We start from the raw sequence: 16,182 nt of genomic DNA, 5'->3' as shown, positions 1-16,182 counted from the left end.
TGACTCACTGTCACTGGGGCCTCGTCCTTTCCCCTCTGTGCCCAATGCTGGGTGGGGGACACTGGCAGCCAGGGGCTGGTGGCTGTGGGGACTCCGCTCTCTCCCCTTGCGGGCTGGGGGAGGGGGTCCTGGCTGCTGGTGCTCCAAGCTGCTTTTAATCAGGCGCTGTCTGCTTCGGATTTCCACGTCGTCGGGCGATCATGGCTGTGACTGTGAAGGGGGCGGCCGCCGTGGGGGTGTGTGAGCCAGTGGGGTGCCCGGGTATCCAGGAGAGTGGGGCGGGGGGGCTGAGCAGCTCCTCGGCAGTGGGGGCTTAGTGGAGGGAGCAGACGTGAGTGGGGCACACTCAGGAGCTGTGTGCCTGGGGGAGTCCCCGCTGCAGGGCAAGGAGCTGGGCCCCCACTCTGCCTGCAGGGGGTGCACGGCCTCCGTCAGCACCAAGTGCCCCTGCCCCCAGAGGTGTCTCCCGGTGCCCAGGGCTGAGTCTCTCCCGGCCAGGTCCTGCTCCCCCTCCCCGGGGCTGGGTCTCCCCCTCCCCAGTGCAGCAGATTAGTGTAATGCTTCCTGTGAGCCAGAGCCCCCTAATCCTAGACCCCTCCCCATTATCCTTTGCTTCCCCAGCCCCCTTGACATCCAGCCCCCTTCTCCTCTCCTCTCCTCATCTCCCATTCACACCCCCCAGTTGTGCCACGCTGCTCCTCCCAGCTCTGCAGGGATCTCAGATATAGACACCTCATGCCCTGGTCTTGTGCCTCCCCGCTCTGTCCACTTGCAGTCTCTCCTGGGGCGATGCTAAAGAGTCTCCTCACCCCGTCCTTGGCTCTCCATCCACTCTGCTCTTCCTTTCCCGGGTTGCTGGGGATCCCCGGGACAGGGGTATAGAGTAGGAAGCCCCACCTTGGCCAGCTGCCAGGGGCTCTGTGTTACTTCCCGCGTCTCTGCCTTTGGGGAGCCCCTGGGTGCCCTTGGCTGGGCACTCTCTCCAGGCCTGCAATTTGGTGTTTGTGTCCTGCCCCAGGGCTGGGGCCGGGGTCGTTTCTGAGCCAGGATCCAGCCAGGGGAGGATTTGAACCCATGACCATCCAGCCCTGCAGGGGGAAAGCACCCTCTGCTGAGCTGTCTTGCTGGGGCAGGGGTGGAATTGGTGAGACTCTGGCTAGGGGGAAAACCCAGTGTCTGTCCAGCTCTGCCCCTTGCCCCCGCCCCTGCCCCCCCCCACGGATTTACCAAGCAATCCTATTAGCAAATCGGCTGTTAATCACCTCAAGGCCCCAGGCAGCAGGAGACCAAACACAACTGGCTTAGCCAGCGCCAAGTGGTGGGGACCTGCTCTGGCCCCACAAGAGGCCATGCCCCTGCATAGCTGGGGGAGACCTGCCCCCACCCTGTCCTCCAGTACCCCTCCCCACACCATCACCTGGCCATCCCTCCCAGAGTAGGGCCAGACTGTCCTTCCTGCCCTGCCGTGCTTCTTGGGGAGTGGGGGAACCGTTCCCCTAGACACCCTGTGTCTGTCTTGGGGCCCCACCTCTAAGGCAAGCCCATCCTGTGGGTGGGTGCTCCCTGTGACCAGGATGGGGGTGGGGAATGCCTCTTGCTGGGGGTCCCTCTGCCCATGCCCCTTGGGGTGCCTCACGCCCCATCACTTTCCCCACCATGCTCCTGAGCTGGGGGTGGGAGGCAGCTGCTGCCCCCTCTTGGCTTCACCCTGGTCTCTGCAGCTGTGCCCCCCCCCCCCACCTGGGAAAGGAGGCAGCTGTCCATCCCCCTCACCAGTGCAGCTGTCGTCCCCCCCCCCCCCGCTATTTATAGCCAGCTGGTGATGTCACCATTTCCTCCGCACTCTCCACGGTGTGAATTGCTGGAGCCGCCGGCTCAGCCTTGGAGCTGCCGGGAAACGGCTCCTGCTGATCCCCCTTCCCCTGCTGGCTCCCCGGCCCCCTCCCGCCCCTGCGCCCAGCACTGGCTCCGCAGGGAGCTTGACATCACACTGCTCAGCTCTCCCTCGCCCTTCGTCAGCCGCCAGGCCAGCGCTGCAGAGCTCGCCAGGCCCCGGAGCCATGCACAGGCTGGGGGCAATGGGCCGGGGCGCTGGCATGCGGGGGGCACGCGGCTAGGAGGGGGAGCCCGCAGGCAGCTGGGAGCTCCCAGCATGGACAGCTGCAGGATCGGCAAAGTGAGTGCCAGGGAGACTTGGGGGCACCCGCTGAGACACTGCAGGGAGGGAGCTGGGCTGATGGGCTCGGAGGGCAGGCGAGACCCAGAGAGGCAGGCGGGGGGGTGATGCAGAGGGATGGGGAAGCCAGACCGGGTTGGCGAGGAGATGGGGCAAGGCCAGGGAGACAGGGGACCCAGGCACAAACACATCTGCAGGCTCCATGGGGCGGGGGGATGCCACTCCACCCCCAGCCACGCTGCAGGCCTGAAAGAGCATCTGCCAGGCCCTGCGCCTGCCCCAGCATGGGGGGCTCAGCGCCTCAGGAGTGGGGAGCAGAACTGCCCTGGCTGGGGCTGGATCCCAGGGGCTGTTCCTGGCGTGGGGCCGTCCCTGCATCTCCTCCAGGGGCCTGCTCAGCCTGTGCCCATCCCTGGCAGTCTGGGAAGCACCCCTGGCTGGACGTTGGGCACCTGCCGGGGCTGGGCTGGAGCAGGTACCTCCTTGGGCCCGCCCTGGCTGTGGTGAGAGTTGGCACACCTTGCAGCAGGGCGGTGCCCGCGGGCGGGGAGGGGGCCTGTCTTGCTTGCTGGCCGGTTGGGTTCCTTTCTCCCAGTGTCTGGCACGCTGCTGCTGTAAGTGGGGGCTCGGTGCCTGGAGCGCTGCGGGGTGATGGGCACGTGTGTTTCACCGGCCTGTGCCCTGCCTCGGCTGAGGCAGGTGGGCATGAGTCTCTTGCCCAGCGGGAGCTGAGGGGGGCAGCGTTGCCGTGGGGGGGTTGCAGCCATGCTCTGTGCAGCAGGGAGGAGGCTCGTGCTGATGTGCAGCCCCCCCACGGCTCCAGGGTAGGCACCAAGTCCAGGGGCAGACAGGGCTCCGGGGTGGGGCTCATTTTCTCCTCCCGTCTTTGACAGAGATTGGGGGACATTAAATCTAGGAGCTTGAATTCCCCATCCCCCTAGCAAAAAGTGTGAGAGCACCTGGTGGCCCCATGGCCCGCAGGGGAGCTGGGTGTGATCAGCAGTCTGTCAATGAAGGGGGTGATACCCGAAGTGTTCACACGGGTGCAGAGTGAACACGCTGGGGAGGTGAATGGGGCAGCTTGGGTGTGTCTGGGCTGGTTTCTCATCAGGGCAGCTCACCCTCTGCGGGGGCGATTGTGAAGCCGTTCTCTGCAGGCCTGGCTTATGGGGCGCACTGAGGGGAGTGTCCATCGGGAGGGGCGGTGCTATTCTCGATGGGTGCTCTGGGGACTCGAGGCAGCTGGTGTTACCCCCTTGGGACTGGGGCTGCTGTGGGGTGCTGGGTCACGGGGTGGGGAGCACTCAGTGACCTGGAACTGGGGAGTGTCTAGACTTGCTTCCAGCCCTACAGGCTCCCCCCACCCCGATCCTCTTCTCCAGTGACTTATGAAATGGGGGGGAGAGAGATGGGACCTCTGGCCCCAATTCTTTCTCTGGCCCTGGGTTGCTGCATTTCCCAGCTGTGCCGGGGGCTGGCAGGGGACTGAGGAATCGGGGGCAGATGAATAGTGGCTTAGCAACCAGTGCTTATTTCCTGAGGGCAGGACAGGATTTGTGAAGAAGGAAATTGCTCCCCTCCTCAACTCTGCTGTTGGGGGCAGGGTTTGGCGGGGATGGGGGCTTGGGGCCTGCGGCCGGCTGTGTTTTCCTCCACCACTAGAGCTTGGCTCTGGGTGCCCAGGACCTGGTGGACTTGGGGCGAAGGGGGGCTGTGTCTCGGCTGGGCGCTGGCCTCCCTGGGTCGGGTCCCGTCCCATCCTGTGAGACTGCAGGTGTGGGCAGGGTCTGGTTGCCTGCCTGGCACAGGGCAAGGTCTGGGCCACGTCGCTTCCAGGGGAAAGTGGGCGTCTGCCAGGCCCCACCTATGGATGTAGGGCTGCAGGATGTAGGGCCATGGGGGCTGTGCAGGTGGCTCCTGCATTGCCACGTATGGGGGCTGGGCAGGGCATGTGCAGGGGCATCGGCCCAGTGGGCCCTCCTAATCTCCCCCCCGTGATGGGACCAATGGCCCCCCATGTCCCATAGCCCCCCCTCCCCCATCGGCCCAAGCCCAGCTTGCCCTGCTGCTTGCGGGGGGGGACCCCTGCTGCACGGCGCCCGGCCCTAGCTCTGTGCTGCCGGGGGCCACCCCCCGCGGCAGTGGCCCCAGTGTCTGGCCATGATGCCACGGTTGCTGGGATCCGGTGCCCAGGCCTGGCGCCCACTATTCAGGACGGAGGTTGCTAAATTGGGGAGGGGTCAGAGAAGAGCCACGGGAATGACCGAAGGGTTCAAAACCTGCCTGACAGCAAGAGACTCCGGGAGCCGTTGGCGTCACGGAGAGCAGGCTCGGGGCTGCCTTGATCCCCGTCTGTAGGTACCTGCCAGGGGACACATCTCAGCATGGGCGGCTCCGTCTAGCCGAGAAGGGTCGGACACGCCGCAATGGCTGGGCGTTGTTGCCAGCCTGGCAAGAAGGGGGCCATTTGCAATGGTGTGAGCAATGAGCCCTCGGCCCCGTAGCCCCTGGGGGATTCTCCATCCCCGAGCCAGGGGGCTGATTTCCTAAGTGCTCTGCTGCGGGGTGACTGGGGGCAGGTCTCGGGCCTGGGCTGTCTGCAGGGTCAGACTGGGTGAGCACAAGGGTCCGTCTGCTGCTCAGTCCGGCCCTGCCATGGCGCCAAGGCCAGACCCCTCCCAGGTAACAAGTCCCAGCGTCGCCCCCCGGGCTGCTTCTCAGCCCAGCCCTGTCTTTGTGTTGTGGCTTCCACGCCGCCCTCCTGCTGGGAGGGGGCCCGGGCCCACCCCCTGCTCTGGGTTAGCCAAGGCAGCTCCTGGGGCTGCTTCCCGGAGCCTCCTCCTGCCCCCCAGCCCTTGTGCTGGTTCCTAGGAGCCTGTGGCTCCCCCCTGGGACCTGCCAGCTCCCCTCTGGGACGCTGGGCCCTGCCCCTCCCTGTGGCCGCCTTCAGGCTGCCTTCCCTGGGATCCCTGCCTCCGCTCTGTGCCCTGGCCCTTCCACGGCTGGGCTCTCCAGTGGGAGTTTAGCTGCTGCCTGGGAGAAGGGGTGGGTTCCTTCCTGACCCCACGGCCCTGCCCTGGAGCCTGGGTGTGGACTCCCCCCTCGCTCTGACATGGCTGTAGTTCCAGACCCGCTGTGCCCTCCCCACCCCTGCCCCTGTGACGGGTGCCCCATGCTGGCTCCCCGGGTGGTTCCCCTGAGCTGGCAGCCAGGGTCCCGTTGTGTGCCCGGGTGACCTGGGGCTGGACCTGTCGCTCAACTCCTTGTGGGGGCAAGGGGGCACTGTACAGGCTGTCTCTGTGTGGGCAGGGTCTGTGCTCTCCTGAGTATCCCAAGGAGCCCTGCTGTGCCAGTCATGCCCCGTTGCTGTGTCTGTGCTGGGCAGGTTGTGCTGCTCTGCCACGGGGCCCCGTTGGCTGACGTCTCCCAAGCCCCCCACATACGCCACAGCAGGGCCTGGCTCCATCCTGGCCCATCTGCGGGGTGATCCGTACCCCTCGGGGCTTGCAGCTCCCCAGCTGGGGGGTTCTGGGATTCCCCAGGCACCCTTAGAATCCTCCCTATCCTTTGTGGGCCTGGCCCCCAGGTGCTGCATGGTCCAGCTCTGCATGTTTACTCCCCACCTCCACCCCCTCCCCATGGTGTACACAGTTGCCCTACCCTTCCCTTGCCCACTCATGCCCCAAACCCCCGGTGCCTACAGCCCCCCTGACCCTGCTCCCAGTGCCCACTGACCCCATTAGCTCTGGCCCCACCCCCGGTGCCCAGAGCCGCACTGGCCCTCACCCCACCTCCCTTGGTGCCACCGGTCCCATTGGCCCTGCCTCCCCCATTACTCCCAGCCTCAGTGGCCCTATCTCCCCTCCCCTGGTGCCTCCAGCTCCACTGACCCCTCCCGTCTCCCCAGGACACTGACATCCAAAAGAAGATTGACCATGAGCTCCGGATGCGCGAAGGCACCTGCAAGCTGCTGGCGGCCTGCACACAGCGGGAGCAGGCTCTGGAGGCAACCAAGAGCCTTCTGGTCTGCAACAGCCGCATCATGGCCTACATGTCTGAGCTGCAGCGCATGAAAGAGGTGCAGGTGGCGCAGAGGACGGCCCGGCGGTGAGGAACCCGTGAGCGGGCAGAGGGACCTGGGAACGGGGGCTGGGGGGAGCTGGGATGCGGGAGTGGGGCAGACAAGTGGCACCGGGTGCTGGTCACAGCTCTGTGTTTCCCCTGCAGCCCCTCGGACGCTGGCCCCATGGATGATCGCTTACCCTGCAGGGGAAAGGTCTGCGTGTCAGGTAAGGGGAGTGGGTCTGTGCCCCACGGCTGGGGGGCGGGGGCAGCAGGTCTGCAAGGAAAAGAGACCAAACTTCCTCAGAGAGTGATTAGTACCAATGCTGGGGAGGTGCCAGCTCCCGGAGCCGGTGCCCAGGGCCCTGCAGCTCCCCTGGGAGCCCTGAGCTGGGACATCTGCTGAGAGCAGGAACCCTCTTGCGGTGAGTCCGGGGAGCAGCCCCAACAAAGGGCACACCCTCCCCTGCCTTCCCCCTGTGAATCCGGGCCATGGGGGGCTTGCAAGGGGGGGCCCACTGAGGGTCGAGCCTTCAGCCTGCAGAGGGTCCATGTTGGAAACTAAGGGATGGCTTGTGGGTGAAGCGCTAGGCCCCTAGCGGGGGCTGGGGGCAGGACCGCTGCTTTGCAGGGGGAGGGGTTCTGGTTGGGGGGAGGGGCACACAGTAGTCTGGTGGTTGGGGGACTGGCCTGGAACGTGGGAACTTCTGCTCTGCCCCACCCCCTGCCTCCCGCCAGGCCGCAGACTCGCTCACGAGCTTCGGCTGGGTGCCACCGTGGCACAGAGCCACTTTCTGCCCGCATGAGGGCTGCCGGGACGGGAGCTGCCGCGGTGCGGCCGTGGGGACAACAGGGCCAGTGGGACTCTGCAGCTCGAGGCTGCAGCTGAGCCCGGGGCTGAGGGCATCCTGCCCGCTTGCTCATGCTCCCCAGGGGCTCAGCGCGTGGCAGCGTCCCTAGGGGTCCTGTGGGTCGAGGGCTGGCGGAGGAGCACTGCCGTGCCCACTGGGCCAGCTCGTCCCGTGCCCCGAAGCCTTGGTGCTCCGGCTGGGCACCGCACTCCCCTCGGGGCCCTGCAGGTGGTGCCAGAGCACCACAAATGCAGCTCAGTCTGTTTTGTGGGGGGGCTCCGGGGGGGTCAATGGCCTGGGACCCGCCCGCCCCGCGGCGGCTCCCCGGCCCTGCAGACCGGCCCCCGCTCCCCGCCCGCCCCGCGGCCGCCCCCCAGCCCTGCAGACCGGCCCCCGCTCCCCGCCCGCCCCGCGGCCGCCCCCCGGCCCTGCAGAAAGGCTCCCGCTCCCCGCCCGCCCCGCGGCCGCCCCCCGGCCCTGCAGACCGGCCCCCGCTCCCCGCCCGCCCCGCGGCCGCCCCCCGGCCCTGCAGAAAGGCTCCCGCTCCCGCCCGCCCCGCGGCCGCCCCCCGGCCCTGCAGACCGGCCCCCGCTCCCCGCCCGCCCCGCGGCGGCTCCCCGGCCCTGCAGACCGGCCGCCCCCCGGCCCTGCAGACCGGCCCCCGCTCCCCGCCCGCCCCGCGGCGGCTCCCCGGCCCTGCAGACCGGCCCCCGCTCCCCGCCCGCCCCGCGGCCGCCCCCCGGCCCTGCAGACTGGCCCCCGCTCCCCGCCCGCCCCGCGGCGGCTCCCCGGCCCTGCAGACCGGCCCCCGCTCCCCGCCCGCCCCGCGGCCGCCCCCCGGCCCTGCAGACCGGCCCCCGCTCCCCGGCCGCCCCCCGGCCCTGCAGACCGGCCCCCGCTCCCCCGCCCGCCCCGCGGCGGCTCCCCGGCCCTGCAGACCGGCCCCCGCCCCGCGGCCGCTCCCCGGCCCTGCAGACCGGCCCCCGCTCCCCGCCCGCCCCGCGGCGGCTCCCCGGCCCTGCAGACCGGTCCCCGCCCGCCCCGCGGCCGCCCCCCGGCCCTGCAGACCGGCCCCCGCTCCCCGCCCGCCCCGCGGCGGCTCCCCGGCCCTGCAGACCGGCCCCCGCCCCGCGGCCGCTCCCCGGCCCTGCAGACCGGCCCCCGCTCCCCGCCCGCCCCGCGGCGGCTCCCCGGCCCTGCAGACCGGTCCCCGCCCGCCCCGCGGCCGCCCCCCGGCCCTGCAGACCGGCCCCCGCTCCCCGCCCGCCCCGCGGCTGCCCCCCGGCCCTGCAGAAAGGCCCCCGCTCCCCGCCCGCCCCGCGGCCGCGTCCCGGTCCTGCAGGCCGGCCCCCGCTCCCCGCCCGCCCCGCGGCCGCGTCCCGGTCCTGCAGACCGGCCCCCGCTCCCCGCCCGCCCCGCGGCCGCCTCCCGGTCCTGCAGACCGGCCCCCGCTCCCTGCCTGCCCTCAGTGCACTCATCCCTGCTCAAGGGTGCTCGCCCACCCTGGGTGCCAGCTTGCCCAGGAGACCGGGAGCTCCCCGGGGAGGGGCGCCCAGCTATGGCGGGTTGCAGTGTCAGTTCAAACCTGGCTGGGAGAGCCAGGAAAGGTGACTCCCAAGTGGGCAGCATCTCTGGGGGGCATTTAGGGTGCTCCTGGCCCTAAGCTTTGGTCTGGGGAGCAGCAGAGGACAGGGAAAGAGGAGGGAGCTACTGAGAGTGAGGGGAGGGGGGAGCTGCCTCCGAGGTCAGCTTGGGGGTCACTCAAAGGCCCAGCGAATCTGCATTGAGATTCAGACCTGCCCTGTGCCCCCCAGTGTCCACCCCATGCGCACTCTGTGCCTCTTCCCCCCCCCCCCATTGGTTGCCGTCCCCAGCTGTCTGGCAGTGTGGTGGGTTCGTTGCTTTCCCAGTCCAGCCCCTGCTGTAACCATCTCTCCTCCGTCCCCAGATCTCCGGATCCCCTTGATGTGGAAGGACACGGAGTATTTCAAAAACAAGGGAGGTGAGTGTGAGGGGTGGGGCTGGGGGTACTGTGGAGGTGGAGGGGCCAGGCCCTGGCGGAGGGCTCGGCAGGGGGGTGGGGTTCTCTCTGACGCTGGCGGGTTCCCTCCTGCCAGACCTGCACCGCTGTGCCGTGTTCTGCCTGCTGCAGCTCGGCGTGGAGATCTATGACACTGAGATGGTGCTCGTGGACCGGACGCTCACCGACATCTGCTTCGAAAATGGGGTCCTCTTGTGAGTAACTGGGCCTCCCTGTGCAGCAGCTACCCCTCCCCAGGGGGGCATATTCCCAGAGATCCCCACAGCCAGCACCCCCCTCTGCATCTTACCGTGCCCCCTGCTGGGAGAGGTCTGGGTAACCAGGAGCTCCCCCCCCACAGCCAGGGATCCTGCCCTGCTCCCCACAGCGCCCCCTCTGGGAGAGGCCGGAGTAGCCAGGAACTCCCCCCCCACAGCCTGGGATCCTGTCCCGCTCCCCTCAGCGCCCCCGCTGGGAGAGGCCGGGGAGGACTGGCCTGGAGCTCCCTGGCAGTGGCCGGGCTGTGATGGCTCTCTCCCCGGCAGCACGGAGGCGGGCCCGGACTTCGAGCTGAAGGTGGAGCTGTACAGCGTGGGGCTGGAGGAGGACTCTGCGCTCGGTAGCACCCCGAAGAAGTTGGCCAGCAAACTGAGCAGCTCGCTGGGACGCTCCTCCGGGAAACGGCTGCGTGCGGCGTTGGACGGGGCCCCGGGGAGCCCCGTGAGTAATGGGGGGAGCAGCCCCCTCCTGCTGCCGGCCCCCAGCTTGGTGTGAGTACCCGTTCCCCTTTCATTGCCGTGTGCCCCAGGGCCCGCTGGACCCTAACCCTCTCTCCACCCCTTTCAGGGGCCCCAAGTACCACCTGCTGGCCCACACCGCGCTCTCCCTGGCTGAGGTTCAGGACAGCTTCCGCACCCATGACTTGGCCATCACCAGCAATGGTAAGAGTGGAGGGTGCGGGGGGGGGGGGAGGGAGTGCAGGGTAAGGGATGGGGAGGAGCAGGGAGGCAGGGCATGGAGTTGGTGATACCTGCAGAGAATTCTGCTGGCTGCTTGGCCCCCTCTGCACCCCACAGAGCCCCGTGTAACCCCGGTGACTCCCCGTCTCTCCCCCGCAGAGGAGAGCTCCTTCTGGCTGCCCCTCTATGGCAGCATGTGCTGCCGTCTGGCTGCCCAGCCCAACTGCATGGCCCAGCAGATGATGTGCGGCTTCTTGAAATTGCAAGTAAGTTCGCAGCCCAGCTTGGAGAGCCTGTGCTGGGGAGGGCATGGACATGGGGCCTCTTTCCTTAGGGGGCGCCGGGCCTGATCTGGCTCCCTGGTGGGGCAGGCTGGGTCGGGGATGGGGAATGGGACACGGGGTCTCTCCCCTCTGAGTTCCCTATTCCAGCCTCATGTTACCCAGGACCCTGGCGGATGTTTCCATCACTTGGATCTCTCAGTCCAGCCTGGCCGTCTGTTTCTCCCAGCTCTCCAGCCAGCCCGGTGTCCCTGGCTGGGCCCTCGGCCTGCGCCAGGCAGGGGCTCACACTGGATCGCCTGGTGCCTTAGAAGCTCAGCGCTTCTGAGGTGACCAGAGGTCGTTCCCAGCTGGCAGCTGTGGATTGAAGGACTGAGTTTGCCGGGTCTCAGCGCCAGCCCAGTCTCTAGCGTGAGGGTTTCCACGTCCCAGAAACTATGGCAAAGGCCCGGGGCTTAAACCCCTGCACAGGGCAGCAACAGCGCAGGGAGCCAGCCCTCCCCAGAGCCATCAGGCTGGGCCCTGCCACGTGAGGCTGGACGTGGGGTGGAAATGAGCACGTTTCCCCCCGGGGCGCGTCCCCTGCCCTAACCCGGCCTGGCCTGTGTCGGCTGCAGCAGCAGATGGGCGAGCAGCAGAGCTGGGCGCGGCTGTACTGCGTGCTGCGGGGCTCCAACCTCCTCTGCTACCGCGGGCCCCAGGACGCCGAGGCCCCGGTGGAGCCGGCGCTTACCATCGCCATCAACAAGGTGAGGGGCGGGGGGTGGGCAGCAGGGCCCCTGGGCACTGAGGGCGGATCGGGGCAGGGCTGGTCCCTACAGCCTCTCCTCAACCTCCCACCTTGTCGCCGCATCTCCGATCCCAACCCCTTCCCCGCGAAGCCTGGCTGGGGGGCTGGGTACAATGCTGCCCTTGGGGTCCCAGCTCACTCCCTGGGCCTGGCGCTGTGGAACTGGGGGCTCCTGCCCTGGGCTGCTTCTTGGATGGCTGGGGTTGGATTCCCTGCTGGGCTCGGCTTGGCGGGGGGAGCTGCTGGGGCTGGCCTGTGTCGGGGGGCGGGGGGAGGTGTCGGGCCTGGGGCTGGGGGCTGAGGGATCTCTGCGGGGGGAGGTTCCAGCCTTGGGTTGGCCTGTGTCACAGAGGTGGGGAAGGGAGCTGGGGCTAGGCTGGGGGGTCTCAGCGGGGGCAGATGGGGGGCTGGGCTCCGGGCTGAGGGGTCTCTGCTGTGGCAGGAGACGCGGATCCGGGCCACGGAGAAGGACCCCAGGAACAAGCTGCAGAGCATGTCGGTGACCAACCGCTATGGGGGGGAGGAGGTGACGCACACGCTGCTGGCGGAGAGCCGGGCCGACACGCAGCGCTGGATGGAGGCCTTCTGGCAGCACTTCTATGATCTGAGTGAGTGGGGCACAGCCAGGGACTTGGGGGACATGGGCGGGGCAGCTGGCTGGGGGGAGCACAGCCGGAGCCTGGGGGGACATAGCTGGGGGCAGGGGAGCTGGCAGGGGCACAGCTGGGTGCTGGGGGGGCACTCGGGGCCCAGGAATAGAGCCAGACCCCAGGAGCCAGTGGGAGCCCAGGCCCGCTACGGGGCAGAGCCAGGCCGACACAGAATGGGATGGGGACCCTGGGCAGCTGTCACAGGGTCCCCGGGCGATGCTCTGGAGCTGCTCCCTACGAAGCCAGGCAGGACTCTGGGGGAGTCTCCTCTCTGGGAGCAGCCTGTCTGCAGGACACACAGCTCATCCGGCTCCCCCCTTCCTGGTCTGACCTCAGAGCATCCAGCATCCTCTGCCCTACCGTGCGCTTCCCACAGCGAGTCCGCCCAGGCGGGGTCCTGGGGCAGCCAGAGGGTCCTGCCCCCCAACTCCGCAGTCAGACGTGACTCTTAGCCAGCCAGTAAAACAGAAGGTTTATTCACAAAAAGAAAAGGAGTACTTGTGGCACCTTAGAGACTAACAAATTTATTAGAGCATAAGCTTTCGTGAGCTACAGCTCACTTCATCGGATGTGGAACATGGTCTAACACAGAGCTTGTAGGAACAGGACCCCTCAGTCAGGTCAGTCTTGGGGGGCAGGGAGGCCAGAGCCCCATCTTGGCCTCCCTCCATTTCCCCAGCCAGCTCCAAACTGAAACTCTCCAGCCCCTCCTCTGGCCTTTGTCTCTTTCCCGGGCCAGGAGGCCACCTGATCCCTTTGTTCTCCAACCCTTTCGCTCTCACCTTGCAGGGGAGGGGCCCAGGCCATCAGTCGCCCGCCCGGAGACTGGGTGTCGGCCATTCTCTATGCAGACACCATCACACTTGCGCCCTAGGGCTCTGCCACAATCCCACCCCCTTATCCAACCACCTGGATACTTAAGAAATGCCTGGGGGAAACTGAGGCACCCACACAGTATTCAGAGAGAACATTAAGAACATTCCCACTTCGTCACAGCAGCCCTTCCCCCAGAGGAGTGGGTGGGGCTGGGACCTGTGTTTTCCAGGGACCCCAGGTGCTCTGAGCTCAAACAGCGGATGCTGTGTGGTCAGGCCGTGCCATAGTTGGGACGGGCAGCTGTGCCAGCTGGAGTGCCCTGGTGCAGGCCCCACAGCCCGTCTGTCTGTGGGTAAAGGGCACCAGAGTTACTGCCCATGGGGGCTGCCCCAGAAGCTGGGGGAGAGGGGGGATGAGGCACCAAGTGTAGCTGAAAGAAAAGCAGTACTTGTGTCACCTTAGTGACTAACAAATTTATTTGAGCAGAAGCTTTCGTGAGCTACATGATGATGCATCCGATGAAGTGAGCTGTAGCTCACGAAAGCTTATGCTCTAATAAATTTGTTAGTCGCTAAGGTGCCACAAGTCCTCCTGTTCTTTTTGCGAATACAGACTAACACGGCCGCTACTCTGAAACAAGTGCAGCTGGTGTCAATACACAAACCAGCCACATGGGGGCAGAGCACGTCTGTCCTTCCCTGCTGACATTTTCAGGGCACTGACCCCCCCAGGTGTTTAGGGGGGCTGTGGAGTGACCCTGCCCCTCCTCTCCCGGCAGGCCAGTGGAAGCAGTGCTGCGATGAGCTCATGAAGATTGAGGTGCCGTCGCCACGCAAGCCCCCGGCCCTGCTGGCCAAGCAGGGCTCCCTGTACCACGAGATGGGTAAGGGGCCCCCCAGGGTCCCGTCCTGGGGATGGGCACGGAAGGCCCAGCATTGGGGAGGCAGGAGGTCTCTGGCACGGGGGAGTCTGTGGGGGGGCTTGGGCACGGTTCTGTGCACTCTCTGTCTGTCTGTCTGTCTTGGCTTCCTGTCTGCAGGGCCCTTGCCCGCTCTCTCCTAACCCCGCTGCTGTGGGGGTGACCCCCCCACTCACTGCCCCTGTCTGACTCTCACCCCTGGGTGTATGTTTCTGTAACCACTCCCCTTTCTCTCCCCTCCTGGCGCTGCCTCCCTTCCCTTCTTCTGTCTCTGTCCCTCTCCCGGGCTGCCCCCGGGCACCAGCTCTCCCTGGCCCTGCGGTGCCCCCCTCGGCCTGCGAGGGGCTCCTGCTCCAGGATAACGCTGCCTCCGCTGAGATTCGGGCGCTTCTCTCCTCCTATTACAGCGACAGGTGACGTACGGGGCGGGGGGCGCATGGAGCTGGCCTGGCACAGGTGGGCCCAGACCTCCGCAGGGCCCTTGCTCCAAGTGGCCTTTATCGGCAGTAGCCCCCACCACAAACACAGGACCAAACTGGCACCCCCGTGCCTGTCGCCTCAGGGACACCCCGCCCTCCCCCCGGGGCAGTGACCACTCAGGGTCAAGTCTAGGGCGCAGGGCAGGAGTGCTGTCTGTGGGGGGGGGCTCCTGGCTGCTCCAGTCTGGGCCTTTCCCAGCTGGGGGTGCTGTGGGGGGGGGCTCCTGGCTGCTCCAGCCTGGGCCTTTCCCAGCTGGGGGTGCTGTGGGAAGCAGGGCAGGTGGGAGCTGGTGGTTCTGGGAGACATTTATCCTGACCCCCACCTCCTTGCCCCATAGCTATTGAGCCTGTGGACGACATTGAGGCCGTGACGGACATCCTGACGCAGCGGGTGACGGCCCTCGAGCTGCGGTCGGACCTGGGCTGCCCCCCATGGCTGTCTCTCTTCGAGGGGCCCCTGCTCAGCGCATCCCACGCCAGCATCACTTCCGACAGCGCCAGCCCCAGCCCCTCTCGCTCACGCCCGGCATGGGGCCGGCCCCGCACGCTCTCCCTGGACGCCAGGCTCAGCACGCTGAAGGGGCGTGCTGGGAAAGGCCAGGCCCCTGCCCTGCGCCCGCTTGCTGGCCCCCCCCACACCAGCTCCTCCAGCAGCGGCAGCAACACCCCCGAGTCGGAGCGCCAGGGCCGCTGCCCCACCCGCCCCAATCTGGATCCACGTGGCTGTCTGCAGTCCCAGGTCTGAGCAGCAGGGGGCACCAGAGCTGGCACTTGCACCCTGACCAGGACAGGAGGTGACTGGAGGTGACGGGGGAGATGCTCCCAGCAGGGGCCCCCTCATGGCCCAGCCAGCCCTATGGCCTCCCTGCCCCAGCCAGGAGTGCTGGGTTGCAGTGTCTGTTCTCCATCCTGCACAGCGGCACCTCCCCACCCCGTCCTCCCGCTGAGCCCGTGCCCCAGGGGACATCGCTCACGCAGGGCCAAGGGACCCCACCGGGCACTAGCTTGTGGGGAGACCACAGCAGGGCCCCCCTGTATCCACCTGGGGCATCCCTTGCGAGTTCCCTGGCATCTGCTGGGGAGGGCTGTTAGGAACAACCGGCTGAGCCCCCAGCCTGGGGCCCGGGGCCTACTTGCTCCCCTGCCTGAGCTGAGACCTGAGCCAAGGGCCTGCCCAAGAGGTGCTGAGCTCACCCCCCAGTCCCCACTGACCAGACAGACACACAGGAAGTGGGGCAGCCTGTGGGCTGGTGCCCCCTCTCCAGGGTGGCCTTGTGCCCGTGTTGTGGGGAGGGGTGGTTGAGCTGTTCTCGATCTAGCTTCAGAGCAAAGGCTGAACAGGGGAGGGGGCTTCGGGACAAAAAAAACTGGAATTTTTTTGCCACAGGTGACATTAAAGGGGAGGGGCCTGAGGATTCCCAAATTCCAGCTCTAACGGCTTTTCCTCACTTACTCTTACCAGCCCCATCCAGCTGCTGCCCCCCAAAAACAGACCAGCTCCCCTGAAGGCGCATGCATAGCCCCTCCCCCCATGGGGCTGTCTGTCTGGGGGAGGGAACTGAGGCTATAGCCACTTCATTAATATGCATTAAAATGTATTTAATGTTCCCAGTCTCTGATTTGTAGAAGGGTGATAGGGGAGGGGGGCAGGATCAGCCCTGCCAGGGGTAGGTTGGTCACTGGGCCCCACCTGCCATCACCCACCCCATAAGCTTGGGCCCTGCAGGCAGCTTTGATGTCACAGCTAGAGAGTCCGGTTAGTTTGGGTCCCATGGGTCCGGCTAGCTTGGAGAGGGACACAACTCAGCCCCCACAGGGGGGAGCCCTGCCCCCTCGCCCCAAAGCAGGTCAGGTGGGGTTGGGTCACTCTCTGCTGGTGGGGTGCCCCCTGCTCAGCACCCGACAGCCTCCAGCCAACACCCCCCTCTATTCCTTCCTGTGAGGCCAACCCGGGTACTGGGCCCCCCATGACTCACCCCTGGCCCTGGTGAGAATGGAAGGGTTGGGGGCTGTTTTGCTCACAGCTGCTGGGGGCTCAGGGGCGAGCGTTTGAGCCTTGTCCCTAGCAGGAGGGCTGGGCCATGCCTCGACAAAACTCCCCTGTACCAGGCTGGCTCAGTGGCCTTGAGCCCCATGGTGGGGATGAGTCCAGGGGCCCCAGCCTCACGGGCAGGGGAGG

General features: G+C 67.1%; 1 protein-coding gene across 12 annotated transcripts in view; it reads left to right on the top strand.

The window, feature by feature from the left end:
* The window catches only part of RTKN (rhotekin), a 36,624-nt gene that overhangs the window by 13,255 nt on the left and 7,187 nt on the right, over positions 1–16,182 (top strand). For 2 of the 12 annotated variants that reach the window (XM_043512925.1, XM_038398652.2), the window contains 12 exons: positions 6,084–6,283; positions 6,404–6,465; positions 9,038–9,091; positions 9,207–9,324; positions 9,655–9,879; positions 9,956–10,050; positions 10,228–10,334; positions 10,967–11,098; positions 11,582–11,747; positions 13,384–13,488; positions 13,829–13,937; positions 14,342–16,070. In XM_043512925.1, the coding sequence (XP_043368860.1) occupies positions 6,084–6,283; positions 6,404–6,465; positions 9,038–9,091; positions 9,207–9,324; positions 9,655–9,879; positions 9,956–10,050; positions 10,228–10,334; positions 10,967–11,098; positions 11,582–11,747; positions 13,384–13,488; positions 13,829–13,937; positions 14,342–14,348 (1,380 nt within the window). In that variant the 3' untranslated portion in view covers positions 14,349–16,070. Of the gene's footprint in view, positions 1–1,814; positions 2,177–6,083; positions 6,284–6,403; positions 6,466–9,037; positions 9,092–9,206; positions 9,325–9,654; positions 9,880–9,955; positions 10,051–10,227; positions 10,335–10,966; positions 11,099–11,581; positions 11,748–13,383; positions 13,938–14,341; positions 16,152–16,182 lie in introns of those variants that run through there. The other 10 variants (XM_043512922.1, XM_043512923.1, XM_038398650.2 and 7 more) reach the window with 9 other exon arrangements.

This window comes from Dermochelys coriacea, chromosome 4 (assembly GCF_009764565.3).
Source record: "Dermochelys coriacea isolate rDerCor1 chromosome 4, rDerCor1.pri.v4, whole genome shotgun sequence".
NCBI lineage: Eukaryota > Metazoa > Chordata > Testudines > Dermochelyidae > Dermochelys > Dermochelys coriacea.
The sequence above is the reverse complement of the archived record's forward strand: the minus strand, read 5'-3'. Positions and strand labels throughout refer to the sequence as shown.